The sequence below is a fragment of the Bos taurus genome, chromosome 3 (assembly GCF_002263795.3).
Source record: "Bos taurus isolate L1 Dominette 01449 registration number 42190680 breed Hereford chromosome 3, ARS-UCD2.0, whole genome shotgun sequence".
In the NCBI taxonomy this organism is placed as follows: Eukaryota; Metazoa; Chordata; class Mammalia; order Artiodactyla; family Bovidae; genus Bos; species Bos taurus.
Genome location: NC_037330.1, coordinates 70699763 through 70718899, shown reverse-complemented (window position 1 = coordinate 70718899; position 19137 = coordinate 70699763). Strand labels below are relative to the sequence as shown.

The 19137-nt window shown below is 37.5% G+C and overlaps 1 protein-coding gene across 9 annotated transcripts in view; it reads right to left on the bottom strand.

Annotated features, from left to right (window-relative positions):
• The window catches only part of LRRIQ3 (leucine rich repeats and IQ motif containing 3), a 209432-nt gene that overhangs the window by 98973 nt on the left and 91322 nt on the right, over positions 1-19137 (bottom strand). Inside the window, exon 6 of one of the 9 annotated variants that reach the window (NM_001105391.3) lies at positions 315-731. The exons of the other annotated variants lie outside the window; for them this stretch is intronic. Within the exon in view, the coding sequence (NP_001098861.2) occupies positions 699-731 (33 nt within the window). The 3' untranslated portion in view covers positions 315-698. Of the gene's footprint in view, positions 1-314; positions 732-19137 lie in introns of those variants that run through there. 9 annotated transcript variants of the gene reach the window in all.

The following is a 19137-nucleotide window of genomic DNA, read 5'->3' as shown; positions in this document are numbered from 1 at the left end:
AAATATAAAGAAATGCCTGCAATTTACCATGAGTCTCTACAGGCTTTCTAGATGGATATAATCAACTAAATCCATGCTTAGATGGAATGTCTCTAAAAATATCTTAATAGATCAGTGAGCAGCAATGTGATTCAGTAATTAATATTTTCCAAGTCATGGTGCTAAATTTGATTTGAGAAAATTCAGTCCTATCAATTTACAGATGAGTCATAATACACAAATCTTTGTCATTCAAAGCTTAGACCAATATTAAAATACACTGAAATAGCTACTCTGTCTTACCATGAACAAATAAAAATTCATTTTAAGTAAGTGGTAAAGAATGGTCATTTTATTAACTTTGCTTCTTTTTATTATAAAAAGATGGACAGCTTGAAAAGTTTTGCATTAGCAGTCTTTGCAAAGCCATTTTTTTTTGCTAGTACATTTCACTGGATTTAAAAATGGTAATATTAGCTTTCTTGCATGAGGAAGTAAATAATTTCATGAACATTTTTATGCAAGTTTCAAATAGCTAAAACATGCAGGCTTGGATGATTATTAAGTGTATTTCTCTTTTCAACTTTACACTTATCTTGTGTGTACAGCTGATATCCCTAGTGTCCAATCAGAGACAGGTTTTCATCCTGTTGTCCAGGGAATGATCGGCACAATTCCTTTGACACTGATGAGAGGTGAATACATAAATCCAGCCCACTTCAGTGAAAATTGACCCATAATTTTTTTTTACCCTGAAGAAAAATACAGGTAATAAAGTTTAAAGATGGAAAAAAATACAGTTAAAACTCTTGAGGTGTACCATTATTTAACAATAGTAAGCAAACATTACATTTTGCCTTGAGGACAGTGAGCTCCAGATTTGCTTTCAGGTGCTCATGAATTCTAATAATCACGGTTTTCTATATGATAGAAAGAAATCTAAAAATATGAATGATAGGTTTTTCACATTTCAATGAACTCACAAGTTAAAACTAAAAAGAAAAGGCATAATTTTTAAATATTTTCTTCTACCTCTACTCTCCCTTAAGATGTTTCTTATGAAATGAGTGTATGTATTTTCTATAAATATTTAGTAGTGGAAAATATACATGATTTTACACATAAAGACTAGCCACCAAATTAAAAATGTGTGGACCTTGTATACAACTAGTATTTTCAAAATTATATCAGCATTCCTAAGATTTGGGGGAGAAATGACATGGTATGGTAAGTCAGATCAATTGCCCCTAAATCAAATATCCTACCTCTAACAGTAGCAAAAAGAAATGCTGTGAACAGTCAAGGCTATCCAACAAAGTACTCTCATTTACTTTAACAACCCATTAAGGATTTACTATTAATTTATCTATATAACTTAGTTTGTTTATATCATTGGCCTATAGCATTTCCAGAATAATGAGTTTTATTATAATTATCACAGTATGGTAATCCTTTTCCTTCTCTATCTTTGAAAGGTGTTCTAAGTTCTTCTATAACAGGCCCAGCAAGAAAATCTGTTTTATTTACATAGTTCAAAATTTTGTAAGATCCTTTTGCACTCTATATTTTATTTTTGACTTGCATCTTATTTTAATCTATCTTCTTTCAATGATAACCTTAATTCTTCCTGTCTCACACAAAGATTTCAATGATAAGCAGAATTCTATTAGCTATTCTTTTCATGTTAGCACAGTGCATTAATATTTTCAGAAAATATACCAAAATCACGCCATGAGTTATAAATTATGACTCAAAATATGAGCTCAGTTTAAACTTCTTGTAAATTCAGATAATAGAATTTTAAATCAGTAAATATTTGTTGAGTGCCTCCTATGTGCATATTACTGTGCTAGGTAAAAGGTGGAAAAACAAATAAATTACAATCTGCCATAAAGTGGCTTATATTCCTAGAATAAAGATATTCACATAAAATAGTCACCTTCTAAGGAAGTATGGCGTAGATAACTTTACATAGAAGTAGACATAAGAAAAATATTACTAACAATATTTTAACTGAGAGAAACTAACTTCCTCTAATATAAAAAGAGAAGAAATCTCTGTTCTGGACCACATCAGGGATTTTATTGTTTTATTTAATGCTGTAAACTGAAGCGAGAAATAGATAAAGAGGTACAATTCTGGGAATAATCTCATTCTTAAACAAAAGGAAGTAAAGATGAGATTCCAGGAAGGAGGCTTTGGCTTTGCCACCAAAACCTTAAGGTGAATGAACAAAAGCATTTTAGTCCCTACTTTGAGATGGAGGCTGTATGATGGTATAATTGTAGAAAGAAGGCAATGTGCTGGAATGGGGGGTGAACTGGAGGAAATACATAGCAATATTTTATATATTAGCTCTATTTCTGAAAGAGACTTTGCTCTCAATAACTGGCTGGTTCACAGCAGCCAGGATCAAATGTAGTTAATTCTACTGAGTTTAATTTTAATACTGGAATCTTACACAAAATGCAGAAATGGCTCTCTTCTGAAGGAAAAGGTGCTGGTGAGATATAATGCTCAATTTCTGTAAGCATCCTTTCCCTCCTTTGGAGTTAAATCTCCAATATACAGACTCCATTCTCCTTTCAATTCTAGGACTTAACTAACATAGGAGATAAGACTGAAGTCTATAAGACAATAAGACTAATCTTTCAGACTAATACTTGGGAATTTCCTATTAATTTACCTTTGCTCATAGTCTACACAATATTATGTTAATTTGGATTTTGCATCATTCTGAAGCCTTCACCATTCCCTTCAACCTTTGAAATGTTTCCTAGTTCTAACTTGACACGTGCCTTGGACCATTTCCCATGACTCCATTTGAGCAATCCAGTCTTAAGTACCAGTTTTTTGTTTTTGTTTTTTTAAAGTCATTGAGCACTGTCTAGGTTTTAATACTTAATGACAGATTTCATTAATGCCAATTTTTTTCTCAACCTGACCCAATTTTAATTTTGCTAAACTTTTTCATATCAGTAGGTCATTTGTTGCTAGTCATGTAGACAGTGAATAGAGCTCACTAGATTTGAAGCTACTTACCAAACTGACCCTCCTCTGCTAATTCCTAGCACTATAACCATCCTGCTCCAGTGGCCAAGTCCAAATTCTTTCTTAGCCTAAACAATTTTTCTTTAATTAATATACCATTTGCCATGAATCACAAGATAAAATGCATGTTAAAGTTCAAATCTGCATGATATTTTTGAACATGAAATATTATCATAAGATTGAGCTCATTGGAAAGCATCTTGAAGAAACTGGCAACATGAATCAGGCACATGTAAAATAAGTGATAATGCTTAATTCACATAAGGAAAGCATGGGGCAAACAGGAGACTGAACAGAAATGACTGAGCCATTTGAAGCATATTGTGTATAATAGAATAGGAAGCAAGAAGCATTGAAAACATCAGTTCACTTCAGTTCCGTCACTCAGTCGTGTCTAACTCTCTGTGACCCCATGGACTGCAGCACGCCAGGCTTCCCTGTCCATCACCAACTCCCGGAGCCTACTCAAACTCATGTCCATTGAGTCAGTGACGCCATCTAACCATCTCATCCTCTATTGTCCCCTTCTCCTCCTGCTTCCAATCTTTCCCAGGATCAGGGTCTTTTCCGGTGATTTGGTTCTTCACTTCAGATGGCCAAAGTACTGGAGTTTCAGCTTCAGCATCAGTCCTTCCAATGAATATTCACAACTGATTTCCTTTAGGATTGACTGGTTTGATCTCCTTGCCATCCAAAGGACTCTCAGGAGTCTTTTCCAATACCACAGTTCAAAAGCATCAATTCTTCAGTGCTCAGCTTTCTTTGTAGTCCAACTCTCACATCCATACATGACTACTGGAAAAACTATAACTATGAATAGATGGACCTTTGTTGGCAAAGTAATGTCTCCACTTTTTAATATACTGTCTAGTTTGGTCATAACTTTTCTTCCAAGGAGCAAGCATAAATGGATACAAAATTATAAAACTCCCATAAAGTATTAGAATCTATGGCCTGTATTACGCTCTTCACATGAAGAGCTGTTTCATTAGAAAAGAGTCTGATGCTGGGAAAGATTGAAGGCAGGAGATGAAGGGGACCACAGAGGACAAGATAGTTGAATGGCATCACTGACTCAATGGACATGAGTTTGAACAAGTTCTGGGAGATGGTGAATAACAGGGAAGCCTGGTGTGCTGCAGTCCATGGGTTCGCAAAGAGTTGGACACGAATGAGCGACTCAATGACAAGGCTCTTTCATCCAGTTTCTGGAAACATTTCTACATTCTCTTATCTTTATGACATTTTAACATATAGACAAATTTAGTCTTCTAACTATAAGATTTCACTCTTTACCCTCTCCTTTACAACATAAATAAAATAATTAAATAATCATCCTAAGATTTCATTGCCCATTATCCTATACAAAGTTGAACAGTAAACGTAACTTGTTAATTCTAAGTAATTCAATAGATATATAGCTGTACGTATGGTATTAAAATGAATAGAGAGACTTTTTTTTGCCAAATAATCATTTTAAGCACTTAAGTGAAGACTAAAATGTCCATTAACAGCCCTAACCAACTTCAGTTTGCATAGTTCCTCTCATAGTTCCCTTCCCATTCACACATCTGTGAAGCTATTTTTTACCTCCACAATTTTGTTCACATTTTTTTCAACCTAAACTTTGATCTTTGAAAAAGCAAGAGAGTTCCAGAAAAAACATCTATTTCTGCTTTACTGACTATGCCAAAGCCTTTGACTGTGTGGATCACAATAAAATGTGGAAAATTCTGAAAGAGATGGGGATACCAGAGCACCTGACCTGCCTCTTGAGAAACCTGTATGCAGGTCAGGAAGCAACAGTTAGAACTGGACATGGAACAACAGACTGGTTTCACAGTCTGTGGAAAGGAGTACGTCAAGGCTGTATATTGTCACCCTGCTAATTTAACTTATACGCAGAGCACATCATGAGAAACGCTATACTGGAGGAAGCACAAGCTGGAATCAAGATTGCTGGGAGAAATATCAATAACCTCAGATATGCAGATGACATTACCCTTATGGCAGAAAGTGAAGAAGAACTAAAGAGCCTCTTGATGAAAGTGAAAGAGGGGAGTGAAAAAGGTGGCTTAAAGTTCAACATTCAGAAAACTAAGATCATGGTATCTGGACCCATCACTTCATAGCAAATAGATGGGGAAATAGTGGAAACAGTGGCTGACTTTATTCTTCTGGGCTCCAAAATCACTGCAGATGGTGACCGCAGCCATGAAATTTGACACTTACTCCTTGGAAGGAAAGTTATGACCAACCCAGACAGCATATTAAAAAGCAGAGACATTACTTTGTCAACAAAGCTCCATCTAGTCAAGGCTATAGTTTTTCCTGTGGTCATGTATGGATGTGAGAGTTGGACTATAAAGAAAGCTGTGCACCAAAAATTGATGCTTTTGCACTGTGGTGTTGGAGAAGACTCTTGAGAGTCCCTTGGAGTGCTGCTGCTGCTAAGTCGTTTCAGTCGTGTCCGACTCTGTGCGACCCCATAGACGGCAGCCCACCAGGCTCCCCTGTCCCTGGGATTTTCCAACCAGTCCATCCTAAAGGAGATCAGTTCTGGGTGTTCATTGGAAGGACTGATGTTGAAGCTGAAACTCCAATACTTTGGCCACCTGATGCGAAGAGCTGACTCATTGGAAAAGACCCTGATGCTGGGAAACATTGAGGGCAGGAGGAGAAGGGGATGACAGAGCTTGAGATGGTTGGATGGCATCAGCGGCTCAATGGACATGGGTTTGGGTGGACTCTGGGTGTTGGTGATGGACAGGGAGGCCTGGAGTGCTGCTGTTCATGGAGTCGCAAAGAGTTGGACACAACTGAGCAACTGAACTGAACTGAACCTTTGATTTATTCATTTTTGATGTTCATTTTTTAATATTTCTATCACATGTTGTGTTTATTTATACAGATGTATTGGTCATTTTTATAACCCCATCTAAACTACAATTTCCTAAATAACAAAAAATTCTACCCCTCTGATTTTCCCAAAGTCTGCTGAGGTGAAAATAAGCACTAAGGTTAGAGCATAGCACTTGAAACATGCCTTATGAACTCCGGGAGTTGGTGATGGACAGGGAGGCCTGGCGTGCTGCGATTCATGGGGTCGCAAAGAGTCGGACACTACTGAGCGACTGATCTGATCTGATCTGATCTGAAATGGGAAAGGAATCTAAAAAAGAGTAGATACACGTGTATATATAACCAATTCACTTTGCTGTACAGCAGAGACTACCACAACATTGTTAAGCAATTAAAATCCAGTGCATGATTACTTTCTCAGTCATGTCTGACTCTTTGCAACCCCATGGACTGTAGCTTGCCAGGCTCCTTTGTCCATGGAATTCTCTAGGCAGAAATACTGGAGTGGGTTACCATTTCCCTCTCCAGGTAAAATCCAATAAAAATTAATAAAAATAAAACCAGGTTTTAACATTCATATAAATAAATAAATATATATATATATATGTATGCTAATATATATCAGTTATATTTAAAGTGTGCAGGCAAAGTTGATTTTGTGATTATGAAGGCCACAGAATTTGCAATATACCGTGTGGTCTCTCAGTGGGATAAACAAAAATTCTATGGATACAAGCAGTCTCTGTCTCTAAGGTCTTGAATATTCTTTCCACTTGTCAATTCTTAGAAACTTTCTCCCCACATCAAATTTTCTATCTATCCATGAATCTTAAGATTGCAAAACTTTTCAAAAACTTGGACGTAAGTAATATATCACTGGAACACATGAGAGGAGTTTCCATATTGATTCATCTTTGAATTTGAGTATGGTGATATCAAACACAAATCTGAGGATATAAATTTAAATCTTAAGCATAACAAAATAGCTAGAAATTTGCTAGATATTTGTAAGACATTGGGCTTTTTTTTTTTTACAGTTGCATATTATTTAAATACTAAAAATTCCAGAGTAAAAATTGATTGTGGGGGATAGACATACAGATCAATGCAATAAAACTTACAGTCCATAAATAAATCTTTATATATAGTCAATCAAGGGTACCAAGATAATTAAATAAGAGGAGGTTAAGTTTTTCTCTTTTTTTTCCTCCCAAAAAACATGGTGTGAGACAACTGGATATTTAATTTAAAAAAATGATTTTGAACCTCTATCTCATACTAAATAAAGATTATCTCAAATGAATCATATGCCTACATTTAGGAGCTAAATTTAGAAAACTCTTAGAAAAACCATAAAAATAAATCCTTGAGACGCTGGTTTAGAAAATGGTTTCTTAGATGTCACCAGAAAAATATGTAACAAAAATACCCATGTAAATTGGATTTCATCAAAGTTAAAAATTATGTGCGTCAAAGGATACCATTAAGGAAGTGAAAAGACAATATACATTATGGCAAACTATTTTCAAATAATATGTATGATAAGAGACTTGTATCCAAAAATATATAGGGGATTTTTATAATTCAACAATGAAAAGACAAGTTATAATAAAATGATCACAGGATTTCAATAGATAGCTCTCCAATGAAGATATACAAATGGTCAGTAAATATATGAAAAGATTCTCAGCATTATTAGCCACTAGCCAAATGCAAATAAAAACCACAGTGAAGTACTACTTCATACCCACTATAATTAAAAATACATAAAACAATAAGTGATGGTGAGTATTTGAAGAAATTAGAATTTATTGTATATTGTATATCAATATATTGTATATTGACAATATAAATGCAAAATGGTGCAGTTGCTGTGGACAATAGTCAGCAGTTCCTCATAAAGTTAAACATTATTACTGCATCATCCTATAATTCTACTAATAGATATATACACAATAAAATGGAAAAGCATGTCTACACAAATATTTGTATATGCCTATTCAGAGCAGAATTAGTAATAACAGTCATAAACGGGAAGGAATCCAAACAATGAATGACTTTAAAATGTGGTATATTCTTATAGTGAAATATTATTAAATTATAAAAATAAAGGACGAATCCCATGGACGGAGGAGCCTGGTGGGCTACAGTCCACTGGTCGCAATGAGCCGGACACGACTGAGTGACTTCACTTTCACTTTCAATACATGTTACAATATGGATAAATTTTTAAAATATTACGTTAAGTGACAGAAGCCACTCAAAGATCACATATTTTACATTCAATTTATATTAAATTTTCAGAAGAGGCACACTCATGGAGATAGAAAATAGATTAATGGTGGCTAAGGCTCAGATACGCAGATGACACCACCCTTAGGGCAGAAAGTGAAGAGGAACTAAAAAGTCTCTTTATGAAAGTGAAAGAGGAGAGTGAAAAAGTTGGCTTAAAACTCAACACTCAGAAAACTAAGATCAAGGCATCTGGTCCCATCACTTCATGGGAAATAGATGGGGAAACAGTGGAAACAGTGTCAGACTTTATTTTGGGGGGCTCCAAAATCACTGGAGATGGTGATTGCAGCCATGAAATTAAAAGACGCTTACTCCTTGGAAGGAAAGTTATGACCAACCTAGATAGCATATTCAAAAACAGAGACATTACTTTACCAACAAAGGTCCATATAGACAAGGCTATGGTTTTTCCTGTGGTCATGTATGGATGTGAGAGTTGGACTGTGAAGAAAGCTGAGCACCGAAGAATTGCTTTTGAACTGTGGTGCTGGAGAGGACTCTTGAGAGTCCCTTGGACTGCAAGAAGATCCAAGTAGTCCATCCTAAAGGAGATCAGTCCTAGGTGTTCATTGGAACGACTGATGCTGAAGGTGAAACTCCAATACTTTGGTCACCTCATGCAAGTTGACTCATTGGAAAAGACCCTGATTCTGGGAGGGATTGGGGGCAGGAGGAGAAGGGGGTGACAGATGATGGGATGGCTGGATGGCATCACCAACTCGATGGACATGAGTTTGGGTAAACACCAGGAGTTGGTGATGGAAAGGGAGGCCTGGTGTGCTGCGATTCATGGGGTCGCAAAGAGGTAGACACAACTGAGCGACTGAACCGAAGGCCTGTTGGGAGTACTGCTAATAGGTATGTGATATTTTTGGTTTTGACGAAATGTTCTGGAATTAGATAGCGGGGTTGGGAATGTTTGTGAAAAGACTAAAAACCACTGAGTTATATACCTAACAAGGATGAATTTTGTGTTATGTAAGTCATATCTCAGTAGAGATGTTATAAAAAAACTGTGTAGAGAATAGTTTCAGTAGTGCTTGTCAGAATTCTAATGAAATGCTAAAATTATAAAGTATCAAAATTATTAACAGAATACTAAGAGACATGATTTTCCAGGTGTTTAGGATTCAAGTTTTCAAAAAACTAAAGAAGTGTTCTTCATGATAGTTAAGGAATGTAAACAGAAAGTCAAATAAACATGCAGAATCATTTTTTTTTTAGTATTGGCTGAAACTGAAATGCAAACTACCTGTGCAAAACAACACATTTATCAAAAACTAACCATGAACTGTGACCTTAGAGATGTTCAAGCTGAATTTAGAAAAGGCAGAAGAAGCAGAGATCAAATTGTCAACATCCGCTGGGTCATTGAAAAAGAAAGAGGGTTCCAGAAAAATATTTACTTTTGCTTTATTGATTATGCCAAAGCCTCTGACTGTGTGGATCACAACAAACTGTGGAAAATTCTCCAAGAAATGGGAATACCAGACCACCTGACCTGCCTCCTGAAAAATCTGCATGTGGGTCAAGAAGCAACAGTTGGAACTGGACATGTAAAAACAGACTGGTTCCAAAGTGGGAAAGGCATACATCAAGGCTGCATATTGTCACCCGGTTTATTTAACTTATATGCAGAGTACATCATGTGAAATTCTGGGCTGGATGAAGCACAAGTTGGAATCAAATTGCCGGGAGAAATATCAACAACCCAAGACATGCAGATGACACCAGTTTTATGGCAGAAAGCAAAGAAAAACTAAAGAGTCTCTTAGAGAAAGTGAAAGAGGAGAGATAAAAGGAGCCTTAAAACTCAACATTCAAATAATGAGAATCACGGCATCTGGTCCCGTCAGTTCAGTCCAGTTCAGTCACTCAGTTGTGTCCGACTATTTGCGATGCCATGGACTGCAGAACGCCAGGCTTCCCTGTCCATCACCAACTCCTGGAGCTTGGTCAAACTCATGTTCATTGAGTCAGTGATGCCATCCAACCATCTCATCCTGTGTGTCATCCCCTTTGCCTCCCTCCTTCAATCTTTCCCAGGATCAAGGTCTTTTCCAATGAGTCAGTTCTTTGCTTCAAGTGGCCAAAGTATTGGAGTTTTGGCTTCAGCATCAGTCCTTCCAATGAATATTCAGGAATGATTTCCTTTAGAAAGGACTGGTTTAATTTCCTTGCATTCCAAGGGTCTCTTGAGAGTCCTCTCCAACACCACAGTTCAAAAGCATCAATTCTTCAGTGCTCAGCTTTCTTTAGAATCCAACTCTCATATCCTTACATGACTACTGGAAAAACCATAGCTTTGACTAAATGGACCTTTGTTGGCAAAGTAACATCTCTGCTTTTTCATATGGTGTCTAGGTTGGTCATAGCTTTTCTCCCAATAAGCAAAATTTGTTAATTAGATGGCTGCAGTCACCATCTGCAGTGATTTTGGAGCCCTCTCCAAAAAAACCTGCTACTGTTTCCACAGTTTCCTCATTTATTTGCCAGGAAATGATGGGACCAGATGGCATGATTTAATTTTCTGAATGTTGAGCTTTAAGCCACCTTTTTCACTTTCCTCTTTCACTTTCATCAAGAGGCTCTTTCGTTCTTCTACAATTTCTTCCATAACGGTGGTGTCATCTGCATATCTGAGGTTATTGATATTTCTCCCAGCAATATTGATTCCGCCTGTGCTTCATTCAGACTGATATTTCACATGATGTACTCTGCATGTAAGTTAAATAAACAGGGTGACAAAATTCAGCTTTGATGTACTCCTTGCCCAATTTGGAACCAGTCTGTTGCTCCATGTAAAGTTCTAATTGTTGGTTCTTGACCTGCATTCAGATTTACCAGGAGGTAGGTCACATGGTCTGGTATTCCCATCTCTTTCAGAATTTTCCACAGTTTGTTATGATCCACACAGTCAAAGGCTTTGGCATAGTCAATAAGGCAGAAGTAGATGTTTTTCTGGAATACTCTTGCTTTTTTGATGATGCAATGGATGTTGGCAATTTGATCTCTGGTTCCTCTGCCTTTTCTAAATCTAGCTTGAACATCTGAAAGTTCACAGTTCATGTACTGCTGAAGCCCGGCTTGGAGAATTTTGAGCATTATTTTGCTAGTGTGTGAGATGAGTGCAGTTGTGCAGTAGTTTGAACATTCTTAAGCATTGCCTTTCTTTGGGACTGGAATGAAAACTGACCTTTTCCAGTCCTGTGACCACTGCTGAGTTTTCCAAATTTTCTGGCATATCAAGTGGAGGTCTTTCACAGCATCACCTTTTAGGATTGAAAGAGCTCAACTGGAATTCCATCACCTCCACCAGCATTGTTCATAGTGATACTTCCTATAGCCCACTTGACTTCACATTTCAGGATGTCTGGCTCTAGGTGAGTGATCACACCATCATGATTATCTGGGTCAAGGGGATCTTTTCTGTATAGATTTTCTGTGTATTCTTGCCACCTCTTCTTAATATCTTCTGCTTCTGTTAGGTCCATACCATTTGTGTTCTCTATTGCGCCCTTCTTTGCATGAAATGGTCCCTCGGTATCCCTAATTTTCTTGAAGTGATCTCTAGTCTTTTCAATTCAATTGTTTTCCTCTACTTCTTTGCACTGATTACTGAGGAAGGCTTTCTTATCTCTCCTTGCTACTCTTTCGAACTCTGCATTCACATGGGTATATTTTTCCTTTTCTCCTTTGCCTTTCACTTCTCTTTACAACTATTTGTAAGGCCTCCTCAGACAACCATTTTGCCTTTATGCATTTCTTTTTCTATGTGATGGTCTTGATCCCTGCCTCCTGCACAATGTCACAAACCTCCATCCATAGTTCTTCAGGTACTCTATCAGATCTAATCAATTGAATCTATTTCTCACTTTCACTGTATTATCATAAGGGATTTGATTTAGGTCATACCTGAATGGTCTAATGATTTCCCCTACTTCTTCAATTAAGTCTGAATTTGGCAATAAGGAGTTCATGATCTGAGCCACAGTCGGCTCCCGGTTTTGTTTTTGCTGACAGTATTAAGCTTCTCCATCTTAGGCTGCAAGGAATATAATCATCTGATTTCGGTGTTGACCATCTGGTGGTGTCCATGTGTGGAGTCTTCTCTTATGTTGTTGGAAAAGGGTGTTTGCTATGACCAGTGTGTTCTCTTGACAAAATCTATTAGCCTTTGCCCTGCTTCATTCTGTACTTTAAGATGAAATTAGCCTGTTACTCCAGGTGTTTCTTGACTTCCTACTTTTGCATTCCAGTCCCTTATAATAAAAAGGACATCTTTTTTGGGGGTGTTAGTTCTAGAAGGTCTTGTAGGTCTTCATAGAACCATTCAACTTCAGATTCCTCAGCATTACTGAAGGGGCATAGACTTAGATTACTGTAATATCAAATGGTTTGCCTTGGAAATGAACAGAGTTCATTCTGTCATTTTTGAGATTGCATCCTAGTACTGCATTTTGGACTCTTTTGTTGACTGTGATGGCTACTCCATTTCTTCTAAGGGATTCTTGCCCACAATAGTAGATATAATCGTCATCTGAGTTAAATTCACCCATTCCAGTCCATTTTAGTTCACTGTTTCCTAAAATGTCCATGTTCACTCTTGCCATCTCCGGTTTGATCACCTCCAATTTGCCTTGATTCCTGGACCTTACATTCCAGGTTCCTATGCAATATTGCTCTTAAGAGCATCAGAGTTTACTTCCATCACCAGTCACATCCAGAACTGGGTGTTGTTTTTGCTTTGGCTCCATTGCTTCATTCTTTCTGGAGTTATTTATCCATTGATCTCCAGTTGTGAACTGGGTACCTACCAACCTGGGGAGTTCATTTTTCAGCGTCCTATCTTTTTGTGTTTTCATACTGTTCAAGGGGTTCTCAAGGCAAGAATATTGAAGTGGTTTGCCATTCCCTTTTCCAGGGGACCATGTTTTTTCTCTTCACTTCATGGCAAATAGAAGGGGAAACAATGGAAACAGTGACAGACTTTATTTTGGGGGGATCCAAAATCACTGCAGATGGTGACTGCAGCCATGAAGTTAAAAGACACTTATTCCCTGGAAGAAAAATTTGATCAAACTAGACAGCATATTAAAAAGCAGAGACAATGGTTTACCAACAAATGTCCATCTAGTCAAAGCTATGGTTTTTCTAGTAGTCATGTATGGATGTGAAAGTATAAAGAAAGCCGAGCACTAAAGAATTGATGCTTTTGAACTATGGCATTGGAGAAGACTCTTGAGAGTCCCTTGGAATGCAAGGAAATGAATCCAGTCAATCCTAAATGAGATCAGTCCTGAATATTCATTCGAAGCACTGATGCTGAAGCTGACACTCAATACTTTGGCCACCTGATGCAAAGAACTGACTCATTGGAAAAGACCCTGATCCTGGGAAAGATTGAAAGTGGAATGAGAAGGGGACAACACAGGATGAGATGGTTGGATGGCATCACTGACTCAATGGACATGAGCTTGAGTAGGCTCCAGGAGTTGGTGATGGACAGGGAAGCCTAGTGTGTAGCAGTCCATGGGTCACAAATTTGGACATGACTGAGCAGCTGAACTGAACTGAAGCATATACACTTGAAGAACTTTCATTTGAACTCATTAATAGAATTTTAATATGTTTTATTACTCTTTGAATCTCCAACACAAATTATTAGTGGCATTTAAAAAGTCATAATGAATCAAGTTTCAAGCTATACTACTTAAAACTGAGAGAGAAACCTACAAAACCATTTATTTTAAGGCTGAGATAAAACATTATTAGAATTCAACTGTAAAATGAAAGAATAATGACAATTATTGGGTACACATTCCACCAAACACACAATAGTTACTCACTAGCAAACAATAATGTATAAGATACAGACTATTGTGGCAGTGAATGCAAAAAGAAACATTGAGTAATAAATTTAACACTAAATTATAAAATCAATGTAAAGTAAATTAGATTTGAGATTTAAAACACACTCTAAGAGAATAAGATAATGGCTATTGGGACAAAAAAAAAATTGTTTCAGTTATTTAATAACAGAAAGGGAATATGTAGAGTCAAGACACACTCACAATTAGTAGAACAGAAATTTGGGCCAATTCTGAAGTTTAAAAATTCAAGATAAAAGAATTTTTAAAAATTCTTCTGAAAAACAGCAGAGATTTATCAAGAAAGTCAGGATTTATCAGGTCAAAATTTAAGAGAAAGGAAAACCCCAGCAAGGTAAGCCCAGCACTAAAAGCAGCTTTTGTTCTGAGATTACCTGGAGAAACAACTTTTAAACTAAAGTACAGATTTGGTGGCTCAGGAGGTTGAGAGTCAAATATCAAAGCCCATGTCCACCCAAAGAGAGGATGTTGTCCACATTTAATTGAGAATTAAAAAGACTACATAATAAAATGTAAGTGAACAGTTGTAAACAAAAATGAAACTTGAATAATTCATAAAATCTCAAGTTTTGAATTTTCAGCTAGACCAGTATTGATGGTACTTGGTGACAGCAAATGAAAATACTATCTGGAGGAAACTATCTTAGTTCTAGAGACCAAAATTCCAACAAATAAAATTTCAAATACAGTGACCAGTACAAAAGACCTGAGTTATTTAAACTGATTGTAGGCTATAGAGTTATTTTGCTTACTAGGTTTTTAAAAAGAAAAATCAAGCTTGTCATAGTTACAGGAAAAAAGGAAAATGGAAAAAATAAATTGGAAAGTTTGGAAAAGAAACAAAAAAACCAAGTAAATCTGTATCAATTAAGAATGAAAATGCAAGGTCTAGTGGAAATATGGGCACAATAAAGACAGAAGTGGTAAAAACCTATTAGAAAGAGACTATATTAAGAACAGGTGGCAAGAATATACAGAAGTACTGTACAAAAAAGATCTAAATGACCCGGGTAACCATGATGGCGTGATCACTCACCCAAAGCCATACGTCCAGGAGGGTGAGGTTAAGTGGGCCATTGGAAGCCTTATTACAAACAAAACTAGTGGACATGATGGATTTCCAGCCAAGCTATTTCAAATCCTAAAAGATGATCCTGTTAAAGTGATGCACTCCGTATGCCAGCAAATTTGGAAAACTCAGAATGCCCACAGAACTAGAAAAGGTCAATTTCATTCCAATCCCAAAGAAGGGCAACACCAAAGAATGCTCAAACTATAGAACAATTGCACTCATTTCACATGCTACAAGACAATGCTCAAAATCCTTCAAGCTGGGATTCAACAGTATGTGAACCAAAAACTTCCAGATGTACAAGATTGGTTAGAAAAGGCAGAGGAACCAGATCAAATTGCTAACATCCACTGGATCATAGAAAATGCAAGAAAAAAAAAAAAAAAAGAAAACCATCTACTTCTGCTTCATTAACTACACTAAAGCCTTTGACCATGTGAATCACAGCAAACTGCAAAATTCTTCAATAGATGGGAATACCAGATGACCTTACCTGCCTCTTTAGAAACCTGTATGCAGGTCAAGAAGCAACAGTTAGAAGGGGACATGGACCAATGAATTGGTTCATAACTGTGAAAGGAGTACATCAAGGCTGTATATTGTCACCGTGCTTATTTAACTTATATGCAGAGTACATCATGTGAAATGCTAGGCTAGCTGAAGCTCAAGCTGAAACCAAGACTGCCAGGAGAAATATCAATAACCTCAGATATGCAGATGAAACCACCCTAATGGCAGAAAGCAAAGAGGAACTAAAGCGCCTCTTGATGAAGGTGAAAGAGGAGCATGAAAAATCTCGCTTAAGACTCAACATTCAAATAACAAGAATCATGGCATCCAGTCCCATCCCATGACTTCATGGCAAACAGACAGGGGAAAAAATGGAAACAGTGACAGAATTTATTTTATTTGGCTCCAAAATCATTGCAGATAGTAACAGCAGTCACAAAATTAAAAGTTGCTTGCTCCTTGGAAAAAAAGCTATGACAAAACTAGACAGTATATTAAAAAGGAAAGACATTACTTTGCTTCGCAGGTTAATATAGTAAAAGCTACGGTTTTTCCAGTAGTCATGTATGGATGTGAGAGTTGGACCAAAAAGAAGGCTGAGCACCAAAGAACTGATGCTTTCGAACTGTGGTGCTGAAGAAGTCTCTTGAGAGTCCCTTGGACATCAAGGAGATTCATCCAGTCAATCCTAAAGGAAATCAACCCTGAATATTCACTGGAAGGACTGATGCCGAAGCTGAAGCTCCAGTACTTTGGCCACTTGAAGCAAAGAGCCGACTCACTGGAAAACACCCTGATACTGGGAAAGACTGAGAAGAGGAGAAGGGGTCAACAGAGGATGAGAGGATTGCATCACTGACTCAATGGAAGTGAGTTTGAGCAAACTCCAGGAGATAGTAAAGGACACAGAAGCCTGGCATGCTGCAGTCCACGTGGTCTGCATGACATGACTTGGCAACTAAACAACAACAACAAATATTCTTCTCTGTGCCTGACAAATTCCCATGCTGTGAAGTCTGCTCTGTCTGAACTTAACATAGCTACTTCCATTTTCTTTTGATTAATGTTAACCTAAAGAAATGCAAAAAAGCAAAATGGCTGTCTGGGGAGGCCTTACAAATAGCTGTGAAAAGAAGAGAAGTGAAAAGCAAAGGAGAAAAGGAAAGATATAAGCATCTGATTCCAGAGTTCCTTCCTCAGTGATCAATGCAAAGAAATAGAGGAAAACAACAGAATGGGAAAGACTAGAGATCTCTTCAAGAAAATTAGTGATACCAAGGGAATATTTTATGCAAAGATGGTCTCCATAAAGGACAGAAATGGTATGGACCTAACAGAAGTAGAAGATATTAAGAAGAGGTGGCAAGAATATACAGAAGAACTGTACAAAAAAGATCTTTATGACCCAGATAATCACGATGGTGTGATCACTGACCTAGAGCCAGACATCCTAGAATGTGAAGTCAAGTGGGACTTAAAAAGCATCACTACGAACAAAGCTAGTGGAGCTGATGGAATTCCAGTTGAGCTATTTCAAATCCCAAAGATGATGCTGTGAAAGTGCTGCACTCAATATGCCAGCAAATTTGGAAAACTCAGCATTGGCCACAGGACTGGAAAAGGTCCGTTTTTATTCCAAACCCAAAGAAAGGCAATGCCAAAAAATGCTCAAACTACCGCACAATTGCACTCATCTCACACGCTAGTAAAGTAATGTTCAAAATTCTCCAAGCCAGGCTTCAGCAATATGTGAACCATGAACTTCCAGTTGTTCAAGCTGGTTTTAGAAAAGGCAGAGGAACCAGAGATCAAATTGCCAACATCTGCTGGATCATCGAAAAAGCAAGAGAGTTCCAGAAAAACATTTATTTCTGCTTTATTGACTATGCCAAAACCTTTCACTGTGTGGATCACAATAAACTGTGGGAAATTCTGAAAGAGATGGGAATACCAGACTACCTGCCCTGCCTCTTGATAAATCTGTAAGCAGGACAGGAAGAAACAGTTAGAGCTGAACATGGAGCAACAGACTGGTTCCAAATAGGAAAAGGAGTTCGTCAAGGCTGTATGTTGTCACCCTGCTTATTTAACTTATATGCAGAGTACATCATGAGAAATGCTGGGCTGGAAGAAGCACAAGCTGGAATCAAGATTGCCAGGAGAAATATCAATAACCTCAGATATGCAGATGACACCACCCTTATGGCAGAAAGTGAAGAGGAACTAAAAAGCCTCTTGATGAAGGTGAAAGTAGACAGTGAAAAAGTTGGCTTAAAACTCAACATTCAGAAAACTAAGATCATGGCATCTGGTCACATCACTTCATGGGAAATAGATGGGGAAACAGTGGAAACAGTGTCAGACTATTTTTGGGGGCTCCAAAATCACTGCAGATGGTGACTGCAGCCACGAAATTGAAAGACGCTTACTCCTTGGAAGAAAAGTTATGACCAACCTAGATAGCATATTGAAAAGCAGAGACATTACTTTGCCAACAAAGGTCTGTCTAGTCAAGGCTATGGTTTTTCCAGTGGTCATGTATGGATGTGAGAGTTGGACTGTGAAGAAGGCTGAACGCCAAAGAATTGATGCTTTTGAACTGTGGTGTTGGAGAAGACTCTTGAGAGTCCCTTGGACTGCAAGGAGATCCAACCAGTCCATTCTGAAGGAGATCAGCCCTGGGATTTCTTTGGAAGAAATGATGCTAAAGCTGAAACACCAGTATTTTGGCCACCTCATGCAAAGAGTTGACTCATTGGAAAAGACTCTGATGCTGGGAGGGATTGGGGGCAGCAGGAGAAGGGGATGACAGAGCATGAGATGGCTGGATGGCATCACTGACTCGATGGACGTGAGTCTGAGTGAACTCCAGGAGTTGGTGATGGACAGGGAGGCCTGGCATGCTGCGATTCATGGGGTTGCAAAGAGTCGGACATGACTGAGCGACTGAACTGAACTGAACATGGTATATCCTTCCCCAACCATTTACTTTTAATCTACATATGCCTTTAATAATTAAAGTGAGTTTCTTATCTATAACATGTACTTGGATCGTCATTCAAAGTGGCTGTATATAGTTGGATTAATATTTATCCTAATTGTTACCAAATTCCTTTCTTCTTCTGTTCTCATTTTTGTATTCTATACTATTTCTGACCTCTGTAATTCTAATTGAGCATTTTTATATAATTCCATTTTCTCTCCTTTCTTAGCATATCACTTAATCCTTTATTAAAATCTTTTTAATCATTGTCACAGTTTGCAATATAAATTTCCAACTCATCCAAGTTCACTTAAATTAACACTATACAGCTTCACATAAGAAAGTAATCCTAATTTCTCCCTCTTATGCTTTGTATCATTGCTGTCACTAGTTAGATTTACACATAACTATCATAAGTGAATACACAGGTACATAAGTTCACATAATTAAATCAGTTTAGTTCACTCGCTCAGTCATGTCCAACTCTTTGCGAC